The 19,176-nt window shown below is 38.5% G+C and overlaps 1 protein-coding gene across 1 annotated transcript; it reads left to right on the top strand.

Annotated features, from left to right (window-relative positions):
- Positions 1-10,762: 10,762 nt before the first annotated feature.
- On the top strand, positions 10,763-16,435 carry LOC113298253. The gene is made up of 6 exons (XM_026546946.1): positions 10,763-11,232; positions 12,091-12,441; positions 12,512-12,727; positions 13,927-14,579; positions 15,770-15,866; positions 15,959-16,435. The coding sequence occupies exons 1-6, from the start codon at positions 10,996-10,998 to the stop codon at positions 16,070-16,072; spliced, it is 1,668 nt and encodes a 555-aa protein (XP_026402731.1). The 5' UTR covers positions 10,763-10,995; the 3' UTR covers positions 16,073-16,435.
- Positions 16,436-19,176: the final 2,741 nt, after the last annotated feature.

Genomic DNA, 19,176 nt, shown 5'->3' with positions numbered 1-19,176 from the left:
CGGTGAACATATGTGCACCTCCCTGACGGTCCTAGGAACGATCTAAGCCATCCAAGTATGCTTGCGAAGTTGGATGGTTGTGATCGATTTAAGACGCTAGTGGAGTTTCCACGAACCTTTAAGCATTACGCAAGCCTCACTTCGAGCAAGCGTTCATTGCTCTATGGCTAGGTCGTGAGAAAACCGATCAAGTGGGTGAGGAGTGGACCCGCTAACGTGTGCATTAGCGCTTCACTGATCAATCGCGGGATGATCTTATCCGTCCATCCATGCTTGCAAAATTGGACAGTCGTGATCGTTTTAAGATTGCCCTGAACAGTCTATGCTCGATCGAATCTCTATAAAGAAGCACGACCACTCTACTTAGGGTTGGTGTTTGACGTTGCTAAGAGACGTTCATGTGACGTACGACCGGCTAGGGAATAAGTGGGCCCGCCGGTGGTCATCATGACAATCGCATATTCTTGCCAGGGTTTGGCTAGGCTTGTTAAATTGCGCGGCCAACTTATGTGGCCGCGATCGTTTCTGAGACTTTTATGGACAGTCTAGATTCCCTTTAGGGAATTGAACATGCTCGATTCGGCTAATACAAGCACGCCGATGTGAGATTCTCTTTGTTAGAGAGTGACGTAGCTTGTACGGGTATTTCATGCATGTCTCAAATTTGGCACTTGGAGATTCATGTTACTCTGCTGAGAGTGAACACTCAGTCGTCATGTCATGCTAATAATGAGAGTTCGGCGTGGAAAAACACATGAAATACTAGGCTAATCATGCATTAAATAATGCTAAAAAAATCGCAGAATATTTGGGATCGTTGTTATATGCGCCATTCTGGGTGAATTTCATGTATTCATTGAATTGCTTCGAATAAAGCGAAGAGGTACTCATCACTTGTCAACCAGCTTTACCCTTTGCAGGATGTCAGTGCATTAAATTAGGTTTTACAATTTTAGCCCTGAACTAAAATCCACCATCAACAGGCGATAAAACCATCTCCAGGTGACATCTTAACAAGAATTCCTTATGTTACTTTTCACTTTTGGAGTAACTACAACGGAGCAAAACAAGAAAAAATTTACTACTTTGAAGAAAAAACATGCACGAGGATTGAATACAATCACTAATGATCAACAAAAAATTTCTCCACGTGAAGATTTTCTTTGGCCACAGGCCATGGCGCCCACGGCTAAAAGAATGGGGACTGATGCTCGCTCAAATAAAACACATGTCTTGCCGCGGGAAATATGCTCTCGGCCGAAAATTGTGTCTTTCCGCGGGAATTATGTTCACAGTCAAAAAAAAAAAAACCCTAATGCTAGGTTTTATGAAGGAAGGAGAAAACGACGGACATCTGCCTATGAATTCTTTCTAATGACATAAATAATGATTGGTTTCGTTGCTATTAATGTCGTGGATAACACTACTACAATACTACTAGCAAAGAAGGATCATTCATATTGGAATAATTTTGCAAGTTCATGGAAGTCACGCCTACGTCTAGGGTTCACACCAACACAGAAGAGCAAACAAAAGGGAAGAGACGTTGGAATACATACCTGAAATATGCTTGCCTTCTCTTACTGCTGCTGCTCCTTCCGCCGATCAGCTCACAATTGGTGCACCTTTGCTGCTAACACGAAGACGCGGAAACAAAGCCAACAAAACAAAAAATAAAGAAGATGAGCAACGCCTTTTATATGCACAACGTCTTGAGAATTCGAGTGGGAAAAGGAATCCGTCTTGAATTCATGCACGGACAAGGACAGCTGGGTCGTCAAGCCAAACCCTGGGGCCAAGGTCGCAGCGTTAGTACGAAGGCCATTGGTCGAAGAAGAATGGTTGGCCCGCGGCGCCAACACTTCATAGCACCAGTACTCCGTGGCCAAGCCAAGAAGCGCGCCGACACAAAGATCACGGACTGCTCATGCCTCTTGCCAAAGATCAGTCGAATTTTTCCTGGTAACCACTTCATGTCTTGCCCTTTCGATTTTTATCCTCGTCTGTCACCATCTCATGCTTACCTCGCAACAGTGTCACTGTTACGTGCTAAGCAGGGGACTTAATGTTGATGGTGATTTTTAGTTCAGGGCTAAAATTGTAAAACTTTACATTTAATGTGTCTTCACTATGCAAAGAAACGGAGCCATGTAAAAGTGATGAGTGCCTAACCTTTTCACTGGCGCATTTATTGAGCAATTCAATATATCCATATGAAGTTTATCTAGAATGGTGCATGTAGAAACAGTCCCAGATATTCTGTAAATTTCGACATCTTACCTGTATTATTCATTAATATAAGGCTCATTGAATACTTTATGTGCTATGTTCTCCGGCTGAACCCTTAATATTGATATGACGTGACAATTAGTGTTCACTTGCAAGCTGAGTAGCATGAATTTCCCGAAGTATCAAGGTTAAGGTTTGCATAAAAGTACTCAATTGGAAAGCGTGCTGCTCTCTGTCAATAAATTTAAAGAACTCTGTGTCAATATGCACAATCAATTTTGCGACAATTCACAAGATTCAAATACCAACCTAATTAATTCGCAAAAATTAAGTTTTTGCGCCCTGCGCAGTATATCAGACCTTGCTGGTCGAAACTAAACCTATGCAAACTAGGCAATTGATCCGCCATGGATTAGTAGGTGCAAAGTCCTACCCAAAATCAGAAAACAAGAAATAAAAGAGGAGTCGCGGAAAGTAGGAACATCAAAGGGAAGCGTGGCCGCACCATGGGCCAGCTGGTCTGCCATAGCAGGTGGCACCTGCGTGTGGCCACGCCCTATGTGTGGCTGGCCCCTTTCCTATTGACCAATAAGATCACTCTAAACCCGCCAGAATATTACAAGAGGCAAATTACACCGGATGGTCACAATGCCAATTAGCTTGCCAAACCGTGCCAACATGCTAATGGCATGCCAAACGTGCCATTCTGCGCCAACATGCTAATGGCATGCCAAACATGCCATTCCGCGCCAACATGCTAATTGGCATGCCAACGTTCCACAACAAGTACGGCTACGTGATAACTCACTTTTTGATCGTGGCCAACCCAATAACAAACCCCAATTAGGGTTTTATGATCAAAACACGACTTTTGCTTCGGTGCCATTAGTCGAAACCCTAATTTCTGGTCGTGGCCCAAATTACGCCACTCTGGCCCCACAACACGCCACGAGCCATGATGTGCCCAGGAAACCCTAGAAATGGCGTCATGCCGTGGCCACCCATGGTTATCCTTGAGCCTGTGGTCATTCCCACACTATGGCCCTGCCATAATTCTTTTGATGCGGCTATGGCATTATTTTCACAAAATGTCACCATGCCGCGGCCGCATGCCACACATGCTAATTAGGGTTCTGGCATGCCAAACCCTAATTTAGATAAGGCCGCTACGCCAACCATGTCAAATAATGCTACCTAGGGCATTAAGTTTGATACGGCAGTTGGAGCCAATATTGCTGAGCCATATTTGGATCCAACACCAATATGCCAAGATATAACGATCGCGGCTACGCCAGGCGCTATTCGCGCCACTATGCCGCTGACATGTAGCTATCATGTCATTACGCCGCTGGCATGTGCCAATTGTGCCACTGACGCCACTATGCCACTGACATGTAGCTATCATGTCATTACGTCACTGGCATGTGCCAATAGTTCCACTGGCGCCACTATGCCATCACCAGGTGCCAACAGAATGTGGCCATAATCAACGACCACCTTCTCTCATGAAATACAATCTCAGCCGTCCAACTTCGCCACAGAGTTAACCGGCCCATAATAAGTCTCAGGTTCACACGCCATTTTCCTGCGGCAAGTTCCATGGCTTGACTTGCCACAACATGATCATCCGCCACCTAGCTGGCGCACGATTGATCAGAATAATTAAGTATTGCACGCAAGACCCACTCAGCAACCTGCTGCACATTTTCCACTACTCGAGACATCAAACATGTCACAAACTGGGGGATGCTCATCAGTGTATTGGTCTGGCGGTTTACACCGTGCGGCGTGCAACACGCCCATTATATGAAAGTGTCAGGAAAGCGGGCAGTTAGTGATGGCAAGCAGTAGTGGGTGTAAACTAACTCGTTTCCTTCATAGTGGGGACGTGGTTTCTAGCATTTACACATTATCCCACTTATCCATCACTCAATTATTCCTACGAGACCAGGGTGCGTTCAAACTATGACTTGTATAAATAGGTTTCTACCTATTTCAACCAAAAGGACAAAAGAGTTTTGGTTAACAATAATACAAGTATCCAGAAAAACACCAAAGAACTGATAACTTACATTCCGCAAGCCAGTTCCAAATTCTGATACAAGTCATAACATAGCCACACCTTTAGAATTAACCATTCTGGTCTCAACACCTTCTTCGCTTCCCTCCCTAAGACCAACCCTTCTCCTTCACTTTGTGACCGAAGCAAGACTGGAACGACCATTTCTTGGTTTAGTCCAGAATTGTACAAATTGATCTCTCGAATCTAAAGTACTCTCATGCAGTGCATTTGTTTAGGTCTAAATTTGTTTCTCATCAACTCACCCATATTTATCAAAACCAGGAGAAACAAATTTTACCCCAAAACAAGTGCATCTGTTGTTGCTGATTTATTATGATCCCGTAGTTCGTCCTTGGTACTTAAAAATCTTAATCACTGGCTACTCAGTACCACTTGATTTCCCGAATCATTAGATAATTTGTGTATGATTCATGACTTAGTGACCTTACTGATTATATTGTACTTACTAAGATGTGGATTTGTTGGAGTTGCAACGAGTGAAGTTCTCGAGTGTTATGATTGAGTTTTGGAAGTGGAATGTTTATGCAAGTCATCTTAGTTACAGAATTAGCTCCTCATAGGGATAGACATGGTTTGGGGTCTGAATGTACGAGATGATCAGACACATGCTAAAATCATAACAATTAAGCGGTCGTCAAATAGATAATGGTTGTATCTGTTTGCCGTTATTTAGAATTCAAGATGGATTTTAGTTGAATTGTAAAATAAAAGCAGCCCCATTAGCAAACTGAGACATCTCAAACACACATAATTCTTGTTACAAAATCGTTTCTGTAAGACTGCAATTAGTCATTTCATCTCTGTAAAAGCTATACCTGCCAGTACTTACTGGAGATCTTGCTTCTACAGGCATGATGTTGTGGTATTTCTTATTACTTCCTGAGAGCTGCAAATTTTATTTACTTTTTCTTAGGCAATAAGTTCATCAATTTGTATGTACAAAATTTAGTTTTGCATCAATATTTTCGATCCGCCGCCCCACCGTGGCAGCGGTCATCTAGTATATATTCTAAAAGGGTTGTATTTAGTTCTAGTATATGTTGAATTTAGTTACTGCCAAAAAAAATTAAGAAAATATTTGTTAAGAAAACAAAAAAATGAAGTACACGTGTGGCAAATCTAGATGAAGGGATAATGAGGTAATTCTACATCATTTAAACTCCCCTAAACCAACCTTCCTAGTTTGGGGCCTAGGCATATTATTCGGGGCCTATAAATTTATTCATCTACCCAATAGAGAAGGTTAAGGGGGTCTAAATTTCCTGAAACTACCAATTTACCCTCTATTAAATATAAATACTACCAATTTACCCCCATTAAATCCTAATAGTAAAAGCAAAAAACTAAAATCTAATTCATGTCCATCTCCATCTGCACTTCAACCGATTCCTCTACTCTTCTTCTCATTTTTTTTTTTCCATTTTCAAACGAAAACATCGTCGATCATCGACGATCCAAAAAACGATTAATCGATTTCTTCTTCTATATAATGTCGAAACAACCACGAGTGAAGCAAGAAAATAGTTGAGGAAGACAAACTACAAGCGGAGGAAATGGGTCGAATCAGGTACTTTTCTATCAACCGAATCCTTTAAGTTGGGTCTTAGGCCTATTCCTATGCATATGGCAAACATCAAGTTTTTCCATATATGCACCCACTACGGGTATGCCAAACTGCCAAACTCATATGCCTATATGTCAGGAATAACATATAGGCATACACGACAGAGTTTCCGGCGACTCTATCGCTTTGCTGAGCGATAGAGATTTTATCGCTGGCGATATTCTTTTTATCTCCAGCGATATTCTCTTTATCTCCGAGTAATTTTATATATATATATATATATATATATATGTATAAATTCTCCTTCTCTCCTATTTTTTCATTATTCTAATATATTTTTATATTTAAAGGGTCCCACTGAATATATTATAATACTAAAACTTTTATAACTACCCCACCACACAAACACAAATATATTTTTTATTTATTAGGGTCCGACCCAACACAATTAAATATATGTTTTTAATCAAGTTTGGCATATCTATCATAGTGGGGAAACTCATTTGCCATGCCACCTGGTATGCCAAACAACAATTTTTTGGCATATCCATAGGAATAAGCCTAGTAACATGCAATCTCTCAAAATTTGAATTTTTTAAAATCAAAGTTTGTTGGGTTTACCATAATCGGTTTACGTTAATGTACTTGTGTTACTCATAAAGTATAGAAACGATTGATGTTCATGCCCACAAAGACCAATTATTCTGGATGTGTTTTCTGGTTCGAGCAAGATGAACCAGAATCGGTCCATGTTGATGCCCACAGAGCCCGATTCAGTTATGGTAAGGATAACCATTTTTCTGTAACTTTTTTTTTGTTGTAATCGGATTACATGAGTATCCACATAAACCGATTGTGTGGCCTTTAATTTGATAACTGCTTGGCCCATAATCGTTTTTTTTTTTGTTTTTTTTTTCTGTCCACATAAACCGTTTCTTGGTGGCAAAAATGCCCTGTTTTTCTGTTAATGTTTTTGTTAGAATCGGATTACGTGAGCGCTTATAAAAACCAATTCCTGTTATACAATGTTAGGAATCGTTCTTTATGTGTGTATCGTGTAAACTGTTTCTTGGTGGGAAAAATGCCCAATTTTCCTGTATGTGTATATGTAATTGGTTGCGTCGACAATTCGGTCGGTTACGACAAACTTGTTTCCGCCTTCGCCGAGAGATTTTACGGGGAAACAAATACTTCTCACTTTCCGGTCGGTGAGATGACGATTATCCCAAATGATGCGAAGTTGATTACCGGGCTAAGCATAGAAGTTAAAGCCATGAGGCACAAAGACTTGAGTGGGACAAGATTTACGAGTTCACCAAAAATGTGTTTTTTTTGGGATGAGGAGACGACCAAGTTTGAGATGCTAGTAGGTGAAGCAAAGCAGAGGATATCCCATCTTGGGAGCTTGAGGTACCACTTCATGGGAACAAAAAAAGCTTCGTGCTGAGGAAAAAGAGGTGACCAAGGAACGTATCTTCACGACCGCTGCATATGTCCTCTACATATTGGGAGATGTTATCTTCCCCGATGTTTCCGGTTCCCGTGTGAACGCCAACTTTATTCAGTTGTTGCAACCATTTGACAAGATTCGCGACTACTCTTGGGTATCTTCCATCCTTGCACACTCATTGAACGAGTTGAGAAAGGTTTCTAGGGCTCGAAGGAACCAAATCAGAGGGAGTATGGCTCTTCTGCAGGTGTGGATATATTTGCACTTCCCAATATTTGTTGGAAGGGATTTTGAGAACAAGCAATGGGACAATCAGTTTCATGGAGACAAATACAGCTTCAACGGTAAGTCGAAGTCCTAAAACGAGGAATATCTGGAGTCAAAACTTATGTCTTAAACTTATTGTCGAATTATGTTTGGTTATGTTCTCTAGTTTATGAATGACTGAATCTGGTTTGTTTTGAAAATTGTCTGTGTTTCCCTAAGACGCGGCAGAAGAATCAACTACAATTTGTGTGCAAAAAATGCAGGATTCTGGCAGTTTATTCAGTCAGAATCGGTCTACGTTTACCTACATAAAAGTCGATTCTGCCATTTCTCCAGGGGTACAATTTCAGAATATGGTTTTAAGAGTACACCACATACACCGATTCTGGGAATTTCATTCACTTGATTTGTAAGTGTTCAGAATCGGTTGGTATGGATATCGTTAAAGACCGATTCTGAAAAACTAAAAACCCAAAATTTTGACATCCTTTATAATCGATCTATTTGGGCATTCAATGTTATCCGATTCTTGTAAGGAAAAGTGGCACTTTTTACTGTATATTTTTTTGAGAAGAATCGGATTACATGTGCAATATTAGAAACCGATTGCGGCTAGGCAGATTTTATATTATTTTGCAAGGCTAAAATCGGTATATGTGGACATTCCTGAAAACCGATTGTGTGAATTGATTTCGAACAAAATAGTCGTTGAGTCTTTATCTACATAAGGCCAACCTCTTTGAGCCGCTCCTACAACGCACACTGAGCCTAGAAAATGGAATGGGATCCGAAAGAAGATATGCAGCTCGTGAAATCGTTCATTCCCGCCTTCCACGAACGTTCAAATGAGTTATATTCCACGTTTTGGAAGAGAGTCAAAAAGTTCTATTATGAGCGCACAACGAATCGAAAAAAGCGTAAATGAATAGACTTAGCTTTTCGATTCGAACACATAAAAAGTGCAATGCGAGAGTATGTTAAAATTAGAAAAATGAGGAACGACCATCATCCACAAGCTCATTCTCTTGAAAAAGTGAGTAATCCGATATTTTAATACCTATGTCATCGTTTAATGTTTGCATACAACATTGAATAATTGATTTAATTGCAGCTGAAGCGATTCAACGACCTATGGAGAATTCGTAATGGGAAAAGAAGTTCATTCACCACAAGGAATACGTGGTGTTGTACCGTCGTTCTCGGAGGTTCACTGATGATGTATTGATGTGCCACATTCAAGAATTCGCATACTGAATTGTCCTATATATGTAATACGCTAATTTCCTAAACTATGTAATGAATATTTTGTTTCATAAAATATGGCGTAATCGGTTATGTGGACATTTATAAACTCTGTTTCCTACAATCAGTTTATATGTACATTAACAAAAACCGATTCTGGGTTTTTTTCGTCAGTTGAAAAAACTCAACTCAGAATCGGTCTACTATTGCACTAACATCAACTGATTCTGGGTTAAGTTTTTTTAGAAAAAAAACTAGATTTTTTCAAGTTTTGATGATGAATTAACATTAGTTAATTTCAAAATTAACTTAATTAATCACCACTTAATCATCCAAGTTAGTATTAATTAATCAAAGATAATTTAGATATTTAGTAAAATAGTTATGATAAGGGGTTATCCATTTTACTTCCCAATATTTTTTTTGAACGATTTTTTGGGGACCATGATTTTTCTTGGGGGACCATGGTTTTATTTTGGGTAAAGACATTAGAAGTAAATCTAGGTCACCCCTTATCTAGATATTTATATTAATACCTAAATTACCCTCCTGAATAATTTTGGGTGATGATTAACTAGTGTTAATAATAGTTAGTGTAATGATTAGTGAGATGATTAAGTTAAAGATAATTAGTGAGATTAAAAAATCAGATGAGTTTTTTTTTTAAAGAAGTAGAATTATTGAGAGAGTAAAGTTAGAGAAGATGAAGAAGGAAAACATGAAAAACGATGGATTTTACCAATCACAACCGGAGGAAGGGTATTTGGGTACCCAGGTATGCTTCAAACTTAGATAATGTTGGTTGAATTGCTCCAAACTTTCAAAAAAATGAAATTTTTTATATAAATTTGGGCCAGTTCGGTTAACCATATGTCAACAACATGTAACCGAACACATCTGAAAGTGTAGTTCGGTTACCATATGTCAAGAACATGTAACCGAACACACCTGAAAGTGTAGTTCGGTTACGTTTTCCAAACATGCAGGTTACCGAACTCGCTCATTAATGGAGGTTTTGGTCGTACAGTGCAATGTTCGGTTACCTAGGATAAAATGGTAGGTAACCGAACTTTGAACTTGACAATTTATTTGAGTACATCTTGTGTGTTCGGTTAGTTCGCAAACTTCAACGCAACCAAGTTCCCAACCGAACTTCAGGTTAAAAGTAATCTAGTGTTAGAAGTTCGGTTGGTTCGCAAACTTCAACATATTTTGCGAATCAACCGAACTGGGCTTATAGGTAGAGTTCGGTTACAAAGAAAACTTAATAATTTTGCGAACGAACCGAACTTATGGACTTGTATTGTTCTAATACAAGGAGTTCGGTTAAAAGTATTTTTTTGCGAATCAACCGAACTTTGAGTTCGGTTAAGAAAAAAATAATTTGTGATAACCGAACTTTTTACTGAAAAAAAACTCCATTAAACCTCTCTGCAACTTCCATTTTCAACTCATTTTGATGATTAGTTCTCATTTATTCAACCAAAAACGAATGACAAGTAATGGGTTTGTGAGAATATCTTTGTTAATGTTTTAAATTAAGTTATATATATAGTGGTGGTGGTGGTAATCGGAGGTGGTGGGCGGTGGTGGTAATCGGTGGTGGTGGTGGTAATCGGCGGTGGTGGGTGGTGGTGGTGGTGGTAATCGGTGGTTGGTGGTGGTGGTGGTAATCGGCGGTGGTGGGAGGTGGTGGTGAGAGGAGGTGGTGGTTATATATATATAGAGAGAGGTGGTTATTGTGTTGGTTTTAAATTAAATTAGGTTAAGGGTAGGTTAGTCATTTCAATGTTTTAGGATACCCCTTATAACTATAGAGAAGGTGGCCTAATAAGATCATGGTCCCCAAAAAAAACCATGGTCCCTAAAAAATAATATGCCTAGGCCCTCAACCAGGAAGGTAAACCAAGAATAAAATTCGTTGCCCCCAATTCATCAAAGCATACTCCAATCCAGCCAGCCAAATCTCCCAACCCAATTTTTTTTTCCAAAATCCACCAGCTCAAACAAAATTTCGCCCTAAACCACACTAATTACAGTAGCAGTATCTACTCACTCTACTGTGGACGAGCTTCTGCTCACAGCTACTCAGTCTACTACTCTTTCTGGCATTCGAGATAGCAGTGAGCTTTTTAGAGAAAGAGGGAGGAGATTATTACGATGCTGTTAACGAGTTCGGCAACTACATCACAAAACTTCTCCTGCAAACTCCCATTATTAGCCCAACAACAGCGCCCTAAAGGATTATTGCTCGAGGATAATAAATCAATATCCTCATCTTCTTTCACTATTCGTCACTGTAACCCTAAACACTTTCGCTCTACTGCTCATCGTTTGCTCATCACCCGTGTTTGCAGCTATGGTGGCACTTCACCGCACTTGAGCACTTCTTCTACGGTAATTTCCATAATCCCATTTCTGCTTTTATTTCCAAAGCTTTCATCAGGTATGTGTGCAGATTGAGTAATGTAAACCCTTGGTTTTGTGTGGCACACGAACATTATTTGCTTCTGTTTCACAGCTTACGATGAACTAAAATGTTACACAAAATTGCTTTTTGGGTTACCGGTCATTCCATGTCAAATTTCATTAAGAAGAAGGCTCAATTAGAGCTGAAAATGGCAGAGTGTTTGCACTTGTTGCTGTTTCACTGTAGATGTTCCTTCATTTTTGCAATATTTGTTTGTATGTAAAATTAGAAAAATGAAGGAGGAAGAGAGTACAATCTGAACATAGTTGTGTTTACGGGAGGTTAGTGAAACTTGAACTGGGTAACACCTAGTTCAACATCTGTATATACACGTGTAGTTAACAGTTTCCCATCAGGTTTTATAAGGAGTAGGGCCTTGAGAATACGAGGGGTGGGTGGAAGAATTGCTTAAATGAATACGATCTAATTGCCAGAGTCTTTTAAGTTGTTTATCAGTTGGATATTGCACAGTCATGGTGTTGTCAACCTAGTACACAACCCATCAGTGTTCGTATTAAAATGACCTGTCAGCATGTCGTTTGGAGGACACAGATATAACTAGGATGCTGCCACCACATATTCTGTGTGCTTTAATTTGGAATCTAAAACGTGTTTGTTGTTGTTGTTGTTGTTGTTGTAATATTGGTTGTCTATTACAGCAACATTATTCTCTTTAGGTTTTGAAGGATTCCTCGTTTAGATTTTGCCACGACCACCTCCTTCCAGAATGCTACGGGATTAATTCTAAATTCTAATACTATGTTTTGTTATATTTTATTTTTTAGGAGGCTAGGGCCTCAGAGAGAAAGTCTTCTCGTTCAGACAATGGTTCTTTGGCTTTGCTTATTCGGATGCTAGGACAAGATAATGATCCCTTAGACAGAGAAGAGGCAGTAATTGCACTGTGGAAATATTCTCAAGGAGGAAAGGAACAAGTTGAAGAGATTCTGCAGTTTCGTGATTGCATAAATCTTGCAATGGACCTTCTAAGATCAGATTCTAGTTCTACATGTGAAGCGGCTGCAGGGCTTTTACGAAGTATATCTGCGGTTGACCAATACCGTGATTTAGTAGCAGAGAGTGGAGCAATTGATGAGATATCTAGCCTTCTGAGTCGACCATCTTTGACTGCGGAGGTATGAAATAGTTAATCATCATCTGAAGGTGTTCGCATGTAGGGCATGTCTTGAAACCAAAGTATTGCAGGTTAAGGAGCAAATGATATGTGCCCTCTGGAACTTTTCTATGGACGAGAAGCACAGAATAAACATTTCAAACACTGATCTCTTGCCTATGCTTATCAATTCGGTAGATGACGAGGGTCTAAAGGTACAGGAGGCAGCAGGATGTGCATTAGCAAATTTGGCTTTGAGCCCCTCAAATCACCAAGTCATGGTTGAAGCAGGTGTGATTCCAAAGCTGGTGAGAATTTATTTTTCTTTGGTTTATTCTTCCAGAAAACTCTTTTTTTGGTTGTTGATTTGGCGCAACAGTAAATTTAATACCTTTTTTTTTTTGTTGCAAAGAAGTCATTAGAAATAAGATATAGAATAGAAGTAACCAACCCTTTCGCAGGGGATTTTCGGCTACCATTATCTATGTTGATTTTGAGGCTCAGAATTGATTGTGGATTTGTTTGGCCAATATTAAAATGAAAAGATGTAAGCTTTATTAGTTATTATCAGGTTGTTCATACTTAATTACCCTAAGGAGAATTATCTGAATCACATGTTTTATAGCCCTTACCCTCCCTTTAGCATTGATCTATACATAGGTGTCAGCCAAGTGATTTGAATTTTTCAAATACTTAGTTTGCATGTACTATTTACTACCCTGTGTCTGTCTAAAATCTCTATTCGTTAAGAATGATGGGTTTAGGAGATTCTTAAGTTCTTAGCCTTCAATTTTCGATATAATGATAGTTAATAGACTGAAGTTTCATACATTAACCTTTAAAAACTATAAATTGAGTCTAAAATCTCTATTCTGTTGGACCAAACATAGGATTTTACTGTTTTTCTATTTCAAAGCTTTCTACTGGGAAAGATGGATCACGGTGGCAACAGTATTTGCCTTATGCTAAAATGTGTCTCAGTCTCATGTCACTGTAATGGAAAAGGATTTGTGTTATTTTATTTATTTTTTTGGTGTTTAATCCATTTCAAGTAATCATTTTTATTTATTTCTTATGTAAAATGAATTTGATGAAAGATCTTTGTGGGGGCAGTTAGTTATAAGCTAAACTAATTAGAGGCAGTTTTCAACTTCTTGTTGTTTCTTCAAAAGTGTGTATTGATTTTTGGTAAGTGAAAAAAGAAATACCGGAGTTCCTGTTTCTGTGCGTCTTCTTTTTCTTTTTTCCCCGGGTACCCGTGCTTCTTTCTTGAATCTTACCAAAGCTATATGATTCAATGAAAATTCTGACCAGAATTCCTTGACAGACTTGTCAGTAAAAGTTCTTTTCGGGTCTGATTCCATGCTTAGCTTTGTCGATACTCCACAAATTTAACTAGAAACATAATTTGTATCAGAAACATTTGTGGTTAGTAAACAAGGAACATAGAAGAAATTTGATAACTTTACTATTCTTGGTATTCTCATGTATTCAATGTTAAATGCAGACGAAGTTTTTAAGAGGAGATACAGAGACATCTAAAGTAATCCGAAAAGAAGCTAAACAGGCATTATTGGAACTCGCTAAAGATGATGATTATCGAATTCTTATCATCGAGGAGGGTCTAGTGTTGGTTCCCATAGTCGGTGCTGATGCCTATAAGTCCTTCAAGGTGGCTTCACACTCCTGGCCTTCTTTACCTGATGGTACAGAATTTGAGCGGGGTACATCAACTCCATCAAGATATGGTGCATCTGAGCTTCTACTTGGATTAAACATTCATGACAAGAAATTTGACTTAGAGGAAGCTAAGGTAAATGCAATTGTTGGGCGGACACAGGAACAATTTCTTGCACGTATTGGAGCTATAGAAATCGAAGATGGTAACATACTTGGGTCGGAATTCTCTGCAAGTGAGCAGAATAATACTCTCTTGCCATGGGTAAATGGAGTTGCTCGCTTGATTTTAATTCTTGGACTGGAGGACGCATCTGCAATTTCAAGAGCGGCATGGTCAATCGGTGATGCATCTATCAATGAACATATGAGGATGTCATTCATGATTGCTGGAGCAGTAAAGATTCTAGTTCGGCTACTTGACCATAACAATGAAAAGGTTAGATTGGCTGTCACTCATGCTCTTTGGAGACTATCCCTAAGGTATTCATCTATTTTCTTGTTTCAGCTATCTACTCTCATAGTTCCATTATTGACTTAAGTAGTTTTGTTTAGCTTACCTAAAGCAAATTCATCAGAAACACATCTTGTTCCCTTTTCCATTTCTTTCCAGAGGTTGCTTTATTGTTTCTAAATTTAAATGTTAGACATAAAATTTGTATCAAAGAAAACATTAAAGAAAAACGAAAAAGCGGTAGGAAGTATGCCAGTGTGGTGCTCATCATTATAATTTATGGTGGTCCTTTTCTCCTACAGAAAAGTGAGTTCTCATAATCAAACTTAGGCCCATATTCAATTATTCTGCTAGTTGACAAGCAGGGCCTATGATTCTCTTTTCCAAGCTGCAATCACTTCAAAAATGTAGCTGTAAAACCTAGTTAATATTTGGAGCATTCCACGACGCCTTAATTTCTATCTGTCATATAGATATGCTTACCTGGTTGTCTTTAAGATTGATAGAGTAGGATTAGCCATATTATTTACGAACATATTTGCATGTGGTGACTCATATCTCGTGCAACAGATAGGTCAACTAAATGGGGGGTAGTTCAGCTAACGTACATGTAAGACCCTCTACAGAATAAAATGGATTAGTCAATAGACAAGTAGAACGCATGCAGAAGATTACAAGACGAATTTGGTGTTCCTTGTGACAATATAGAATCAGAAAAGTTTATCCTGAATGCATTCTCTTTCACTTGTAGAATAGAAAACAGAAACTTCTGAATGGTTTGTTTTGTGAGAGATTGATACTGTTAACACTCTTTGATCATGCGGCTTCAATACCCAAAAGTACCAAAGCTTACTCAGTTAGTTGGACTTAGAATATGCGTTTAACTTGTGTTTCCCTATGTTATTGTTGGTCTCATATATCTTGAACACAAGATAATAAGTTCGGTAAAAGGATCTTTCACTCAAAGGCACAACTGTTTGATTAAAAGTGATAATTTGGTTATACTAGAAACTTAATCAGTTAATCCTTCTTCTGTATATAAGCACCCTTATCCTGAGATCCCACACCCATTAAGTTTCGCTGCATTCACACATCTAGTTTTTGAAACTTCTCCATATAGATTTTTATTTTGGTGTTCCTACAGCTTATAATCTTTTCTTTTGCTTTAGTTTCCCCTGCAACCTATGATTGACCTTCTACTGCTCCTTTCTTGCTGTAGCGTTAATGTTTCTCGCATAATTGGACAAGAAGATGCTGTCGATCAGCTGGTTAATGCTTTGAAGGACAGACAGCTGCCGGAAGATGTGATGAGAAAGGTTTGGGTGGTGAAAGAGTTTTCGCTATCATGTTCTATGTGATTCTGCTTTAGTCTTGCTTTATTGACAAGATATTTTCATTAAATTTGCAGACTATGGATATTCTTGCTCGAGTTTTAGATCCTGGTAAAGAGATGGAAGTGATGTTTAGTTCAACATCTTCTCCAACCCCAATGGAGTTCCTAAGCAAATTTGGGTTTCAGTAGCGACTAAAGGACCTCCCCTGTCTTAAGGTTGAAAAGGCAAGATTGTTTAATTTCTTGGTGTTAACGCTAGCTCTGAATCAGAGGTCTGAAATCACCCTTGCACCTTTAATTGCTCAACATACTGTGATGTCATGAGGTGAACAGCTTATTGTAACTGTATGGATATTAAATTTTAGATTGGTAGGATTGAGACAGCGAATTAGGTAGACTTCTCGATTCTCAAGTCACTGTACAGCTGTTTTGTGTATGTTCTGCCGTAGGACGAGCTTACAATATCTGAAGTAACTTTTTGGTCGTTTAATGATAGATGGGCATTTATTTATACTGAAGCTAAGTCTGTAGCAGGCAAGGTACTTTGTTAAATTTTTCCATAGTGGTCCAACTTGATTTGCTTGTGTTCCTCGGTGATAACTTTTTCGCCATCTGCACCAAACTGATTTTTTTTTGATCTCGCACAGCTTAGTAACTGTCGGATGATAGAGATATCACATCATCAAATGGTGGACTTGATCAGTATTTTTCAAAAGTACTATGTATATCCAATTCTTTTGGAAAACATAGATTTTTCTAAATTTGAATTGTACATTTTTTTTGACATTACAGAGTTAAGTTTTCGTATGTATTGAATACAGCCATGAAAGAGACCTAATTGATATCACAAGAACGGAATTAACCAAAAAATTGGAAAGAGATGATTCGGCAGCAGAACTTTGGAGGACAATAACTTCCATCATTCTGGAGCAAAAGATCTAACACCGGAGCAAGCTACTGCCTACGCTGGTAAAACCTGTTTTGTTCAAGTAATGAATGAGTGGGGATAGGGTCATTGAACATTTACCACTGGGACCGGCATATACCAATCTCCCATTGCCGAAGACGACACTTGTCACAAAGTGAAAACGCATCCACCATTGCCAGTGCAAAACTCCACGGAAGCACTAAACACACGACTGTGAGTCTGTTACCAAATAGCTGCATAAAATCGCATTCAAATGTTCGTTTCAGCTAGATATCCACGACCTCTATATATATGATGTTTCTTACTTTTGCGACTGGAACAAGTTTCAGATATAAGTATTTTCAATTGGGCAATTGAATAAATAAAATTTGGGTCTTGCAACCTAAGGTAGAATGGTATTCATCGAGCAAATTTACCAGAAAGCAGTATAGCAGTAAAATCCAACACCAAAAGACATGAACTACGGAGAAGTAGAGGAGAAAAACAGTTTGCCCCAATCGCAGAGTCAAGCTCTCACTCGTCCCAGTGACCCAAGGTAATAATCATCCATGGCCATAGGTCTTAGGTTGTGATCGCTTCTAAGAGCAATTCCTATGTGATGGGCAACTTTTACGGTCAAATATGAAAAATGGATGTATAAATGGGCAAATTCATTGGTTTGCCCATTACGGTCAAACATGAACCGCATGCTTCTTCGTGCGCCGCATGGTATAAGTTTGGCCACGCAGTCTATTTTCTGCCGCTAGGCGCTAGCGGACATACTGTAATTGCCCGTTACTGCTTTCAATACTTGAATACGTATAAAAAAATAAAACATCATTTTTGTTATAGGCCTTGGGCCCATGTATGTGCGGCCCATATAGATGTAACCACAGTTCACCTCATGTAATATATATAGAGGCTAAACCTATGTAACATGTAACTTTTCTACATTAAATAATAGTTCTCCTTCTTCTGTTCTTCCGTATTTTATTTCTACTTCAATAATTTTTCTATTGTACAAAGTTTCTTCTGTTGTTCCGTATTTTATTTCTACTTCAATAATTTTTCTATTGTACAAAGTTTGTAAATTGAAATTATATTATATTATATTAATTTGTTATGTTTGTTAGTGAAAAGTTAGTGGAGCATATGTAATGGTGGCGGAAGAGATGTGATATGGGGCCACTCAAACAAGTTTTACTCATTTTTTCACTGGTGGAAAACCCAATTTGATCTTCTGTGTGTATTGGCAAAAAAATCTTTCTGCCAATTACCATATGGGAACCGCCCTGAACCAATAAAACAATTCGGCTATTAGATATATGAAATATTTTAGAAAGATTCGATGTATATCTTCAAAAAGGGAAAGCAAAAAGTAATTTGAGGAGAGTGAAAGTCGTAATCAACTCGCTAACTAGGCAAATTCGTATAGTAAGCGTTGGCTAGGATAGAAATACCTTTATCGCCACCTTCTCCTCACATAAGACTCAACCTAAACTAACCTAAGTCATAAATTTTAGAAATCAGAACTCCTTTTTTCCTCAAACCCTAATCCTGGTTCACGTTTTTGTAAACATCAGTGAAATCTATATTGTCGCCACAACAGATCTAACGCGAACCGTGGTTAAGTCCACAGCTTGATGACGTCATGTCTCTATCATCCGATATTTATTTAGTTGCCAATTCAATTCTGAACTCGCACTGCCTGATCAATTTTTTCTTTCCATAATTTACATAACACATTAGTAATTTTCGTTTAAAGAGTATCGAGGCTTTTACTCATACAACCGACTTCGTACAAAATCCATGTTTTTTATCATCTGTCTTCTTGTGTCCAGTATTTATTTTCTATAGTTCGGTTTTTCTCTATGAATGCGAACAATTTTCATATTTTGGTTATTTTTGAAGTGAAAAGACGAGGGTGCCCAAGTATACCTCAATCTAAAACTTTTCCACCTATAAGTCCTTTCTCCAAAAGTGATTGTCTATGGACTGAGTCGAGACAATACAACGAATCGGTTCACACTTCGTGTGATCGTCTATGGATACGAGATCGAGACAATACGACAACAAGATAACTTGCGTGATTGACTATGGATACAAGATCGAGACAATACAACAACGAAGTATGATTACTTGATAATAGGTTCGTACTTAACCAAACACTATAGGATTGCTATCAAGTAATTAGGAATTAAAGTTTGTGTATTTTACTTCTAATCATAATAAAAACAATTATAATTGCGGAAATAGAAAAGTAAAAGACACAACAACATTTTGTTAACGAGGAAACCGCAAATGCAGAAAAACCCCGGGACCTTGTCCAGAATTGAATACTCTCAGAATTAAGCCGCTATACAAAATCTAAACCAACTTCGTATAG

The sequence above is a fragment of the Papaver somniferum genome, chromosome 7 (genome assembly GCF_003573695.1).
Source record: "Papaver somniferum cultivar HN1 chromosome 7, ASM357369v1, whole genome shotgun sequence".
Lineage (NCBI taxonomy): Eukaryota > Viridiplantae > Streptophyta > Magnoliopsida > Ranunculales > Papaveraceae > Papaver > Papaver somniferum.
This window is presented reverse-complemented; position numbering and strand designations above follow the sequence as displayed.

What these genes read in the sequence shown, in the direction of transcription:
- LOC113298253 (XM_026546946.1), top strand. Translation starts at nt 10,996, where the DNA reads ATGCTGTTAACGAGTTCGGCAACTACATCACAAAACTTCTCCTGCAAA. An exon ending in CAGGTGTGATTCCAAAGCTG is followed by an intron (nt 12,728 to 13,926) that starts GTGAGAATTTAT and finishes TGTTAAATGCAG; the next exon opens with ACGAAGTTTTTAAGAGGAGA. An exon ending in CTTTGGAGACTATCCCTAAG is followed by an intron (nt 14,580 to 15,769) that starts GTATTCATCTAT and finishes TTCTTGCTGTAG; the next exon opens with CGTTAATGTTTCTCGCATAA.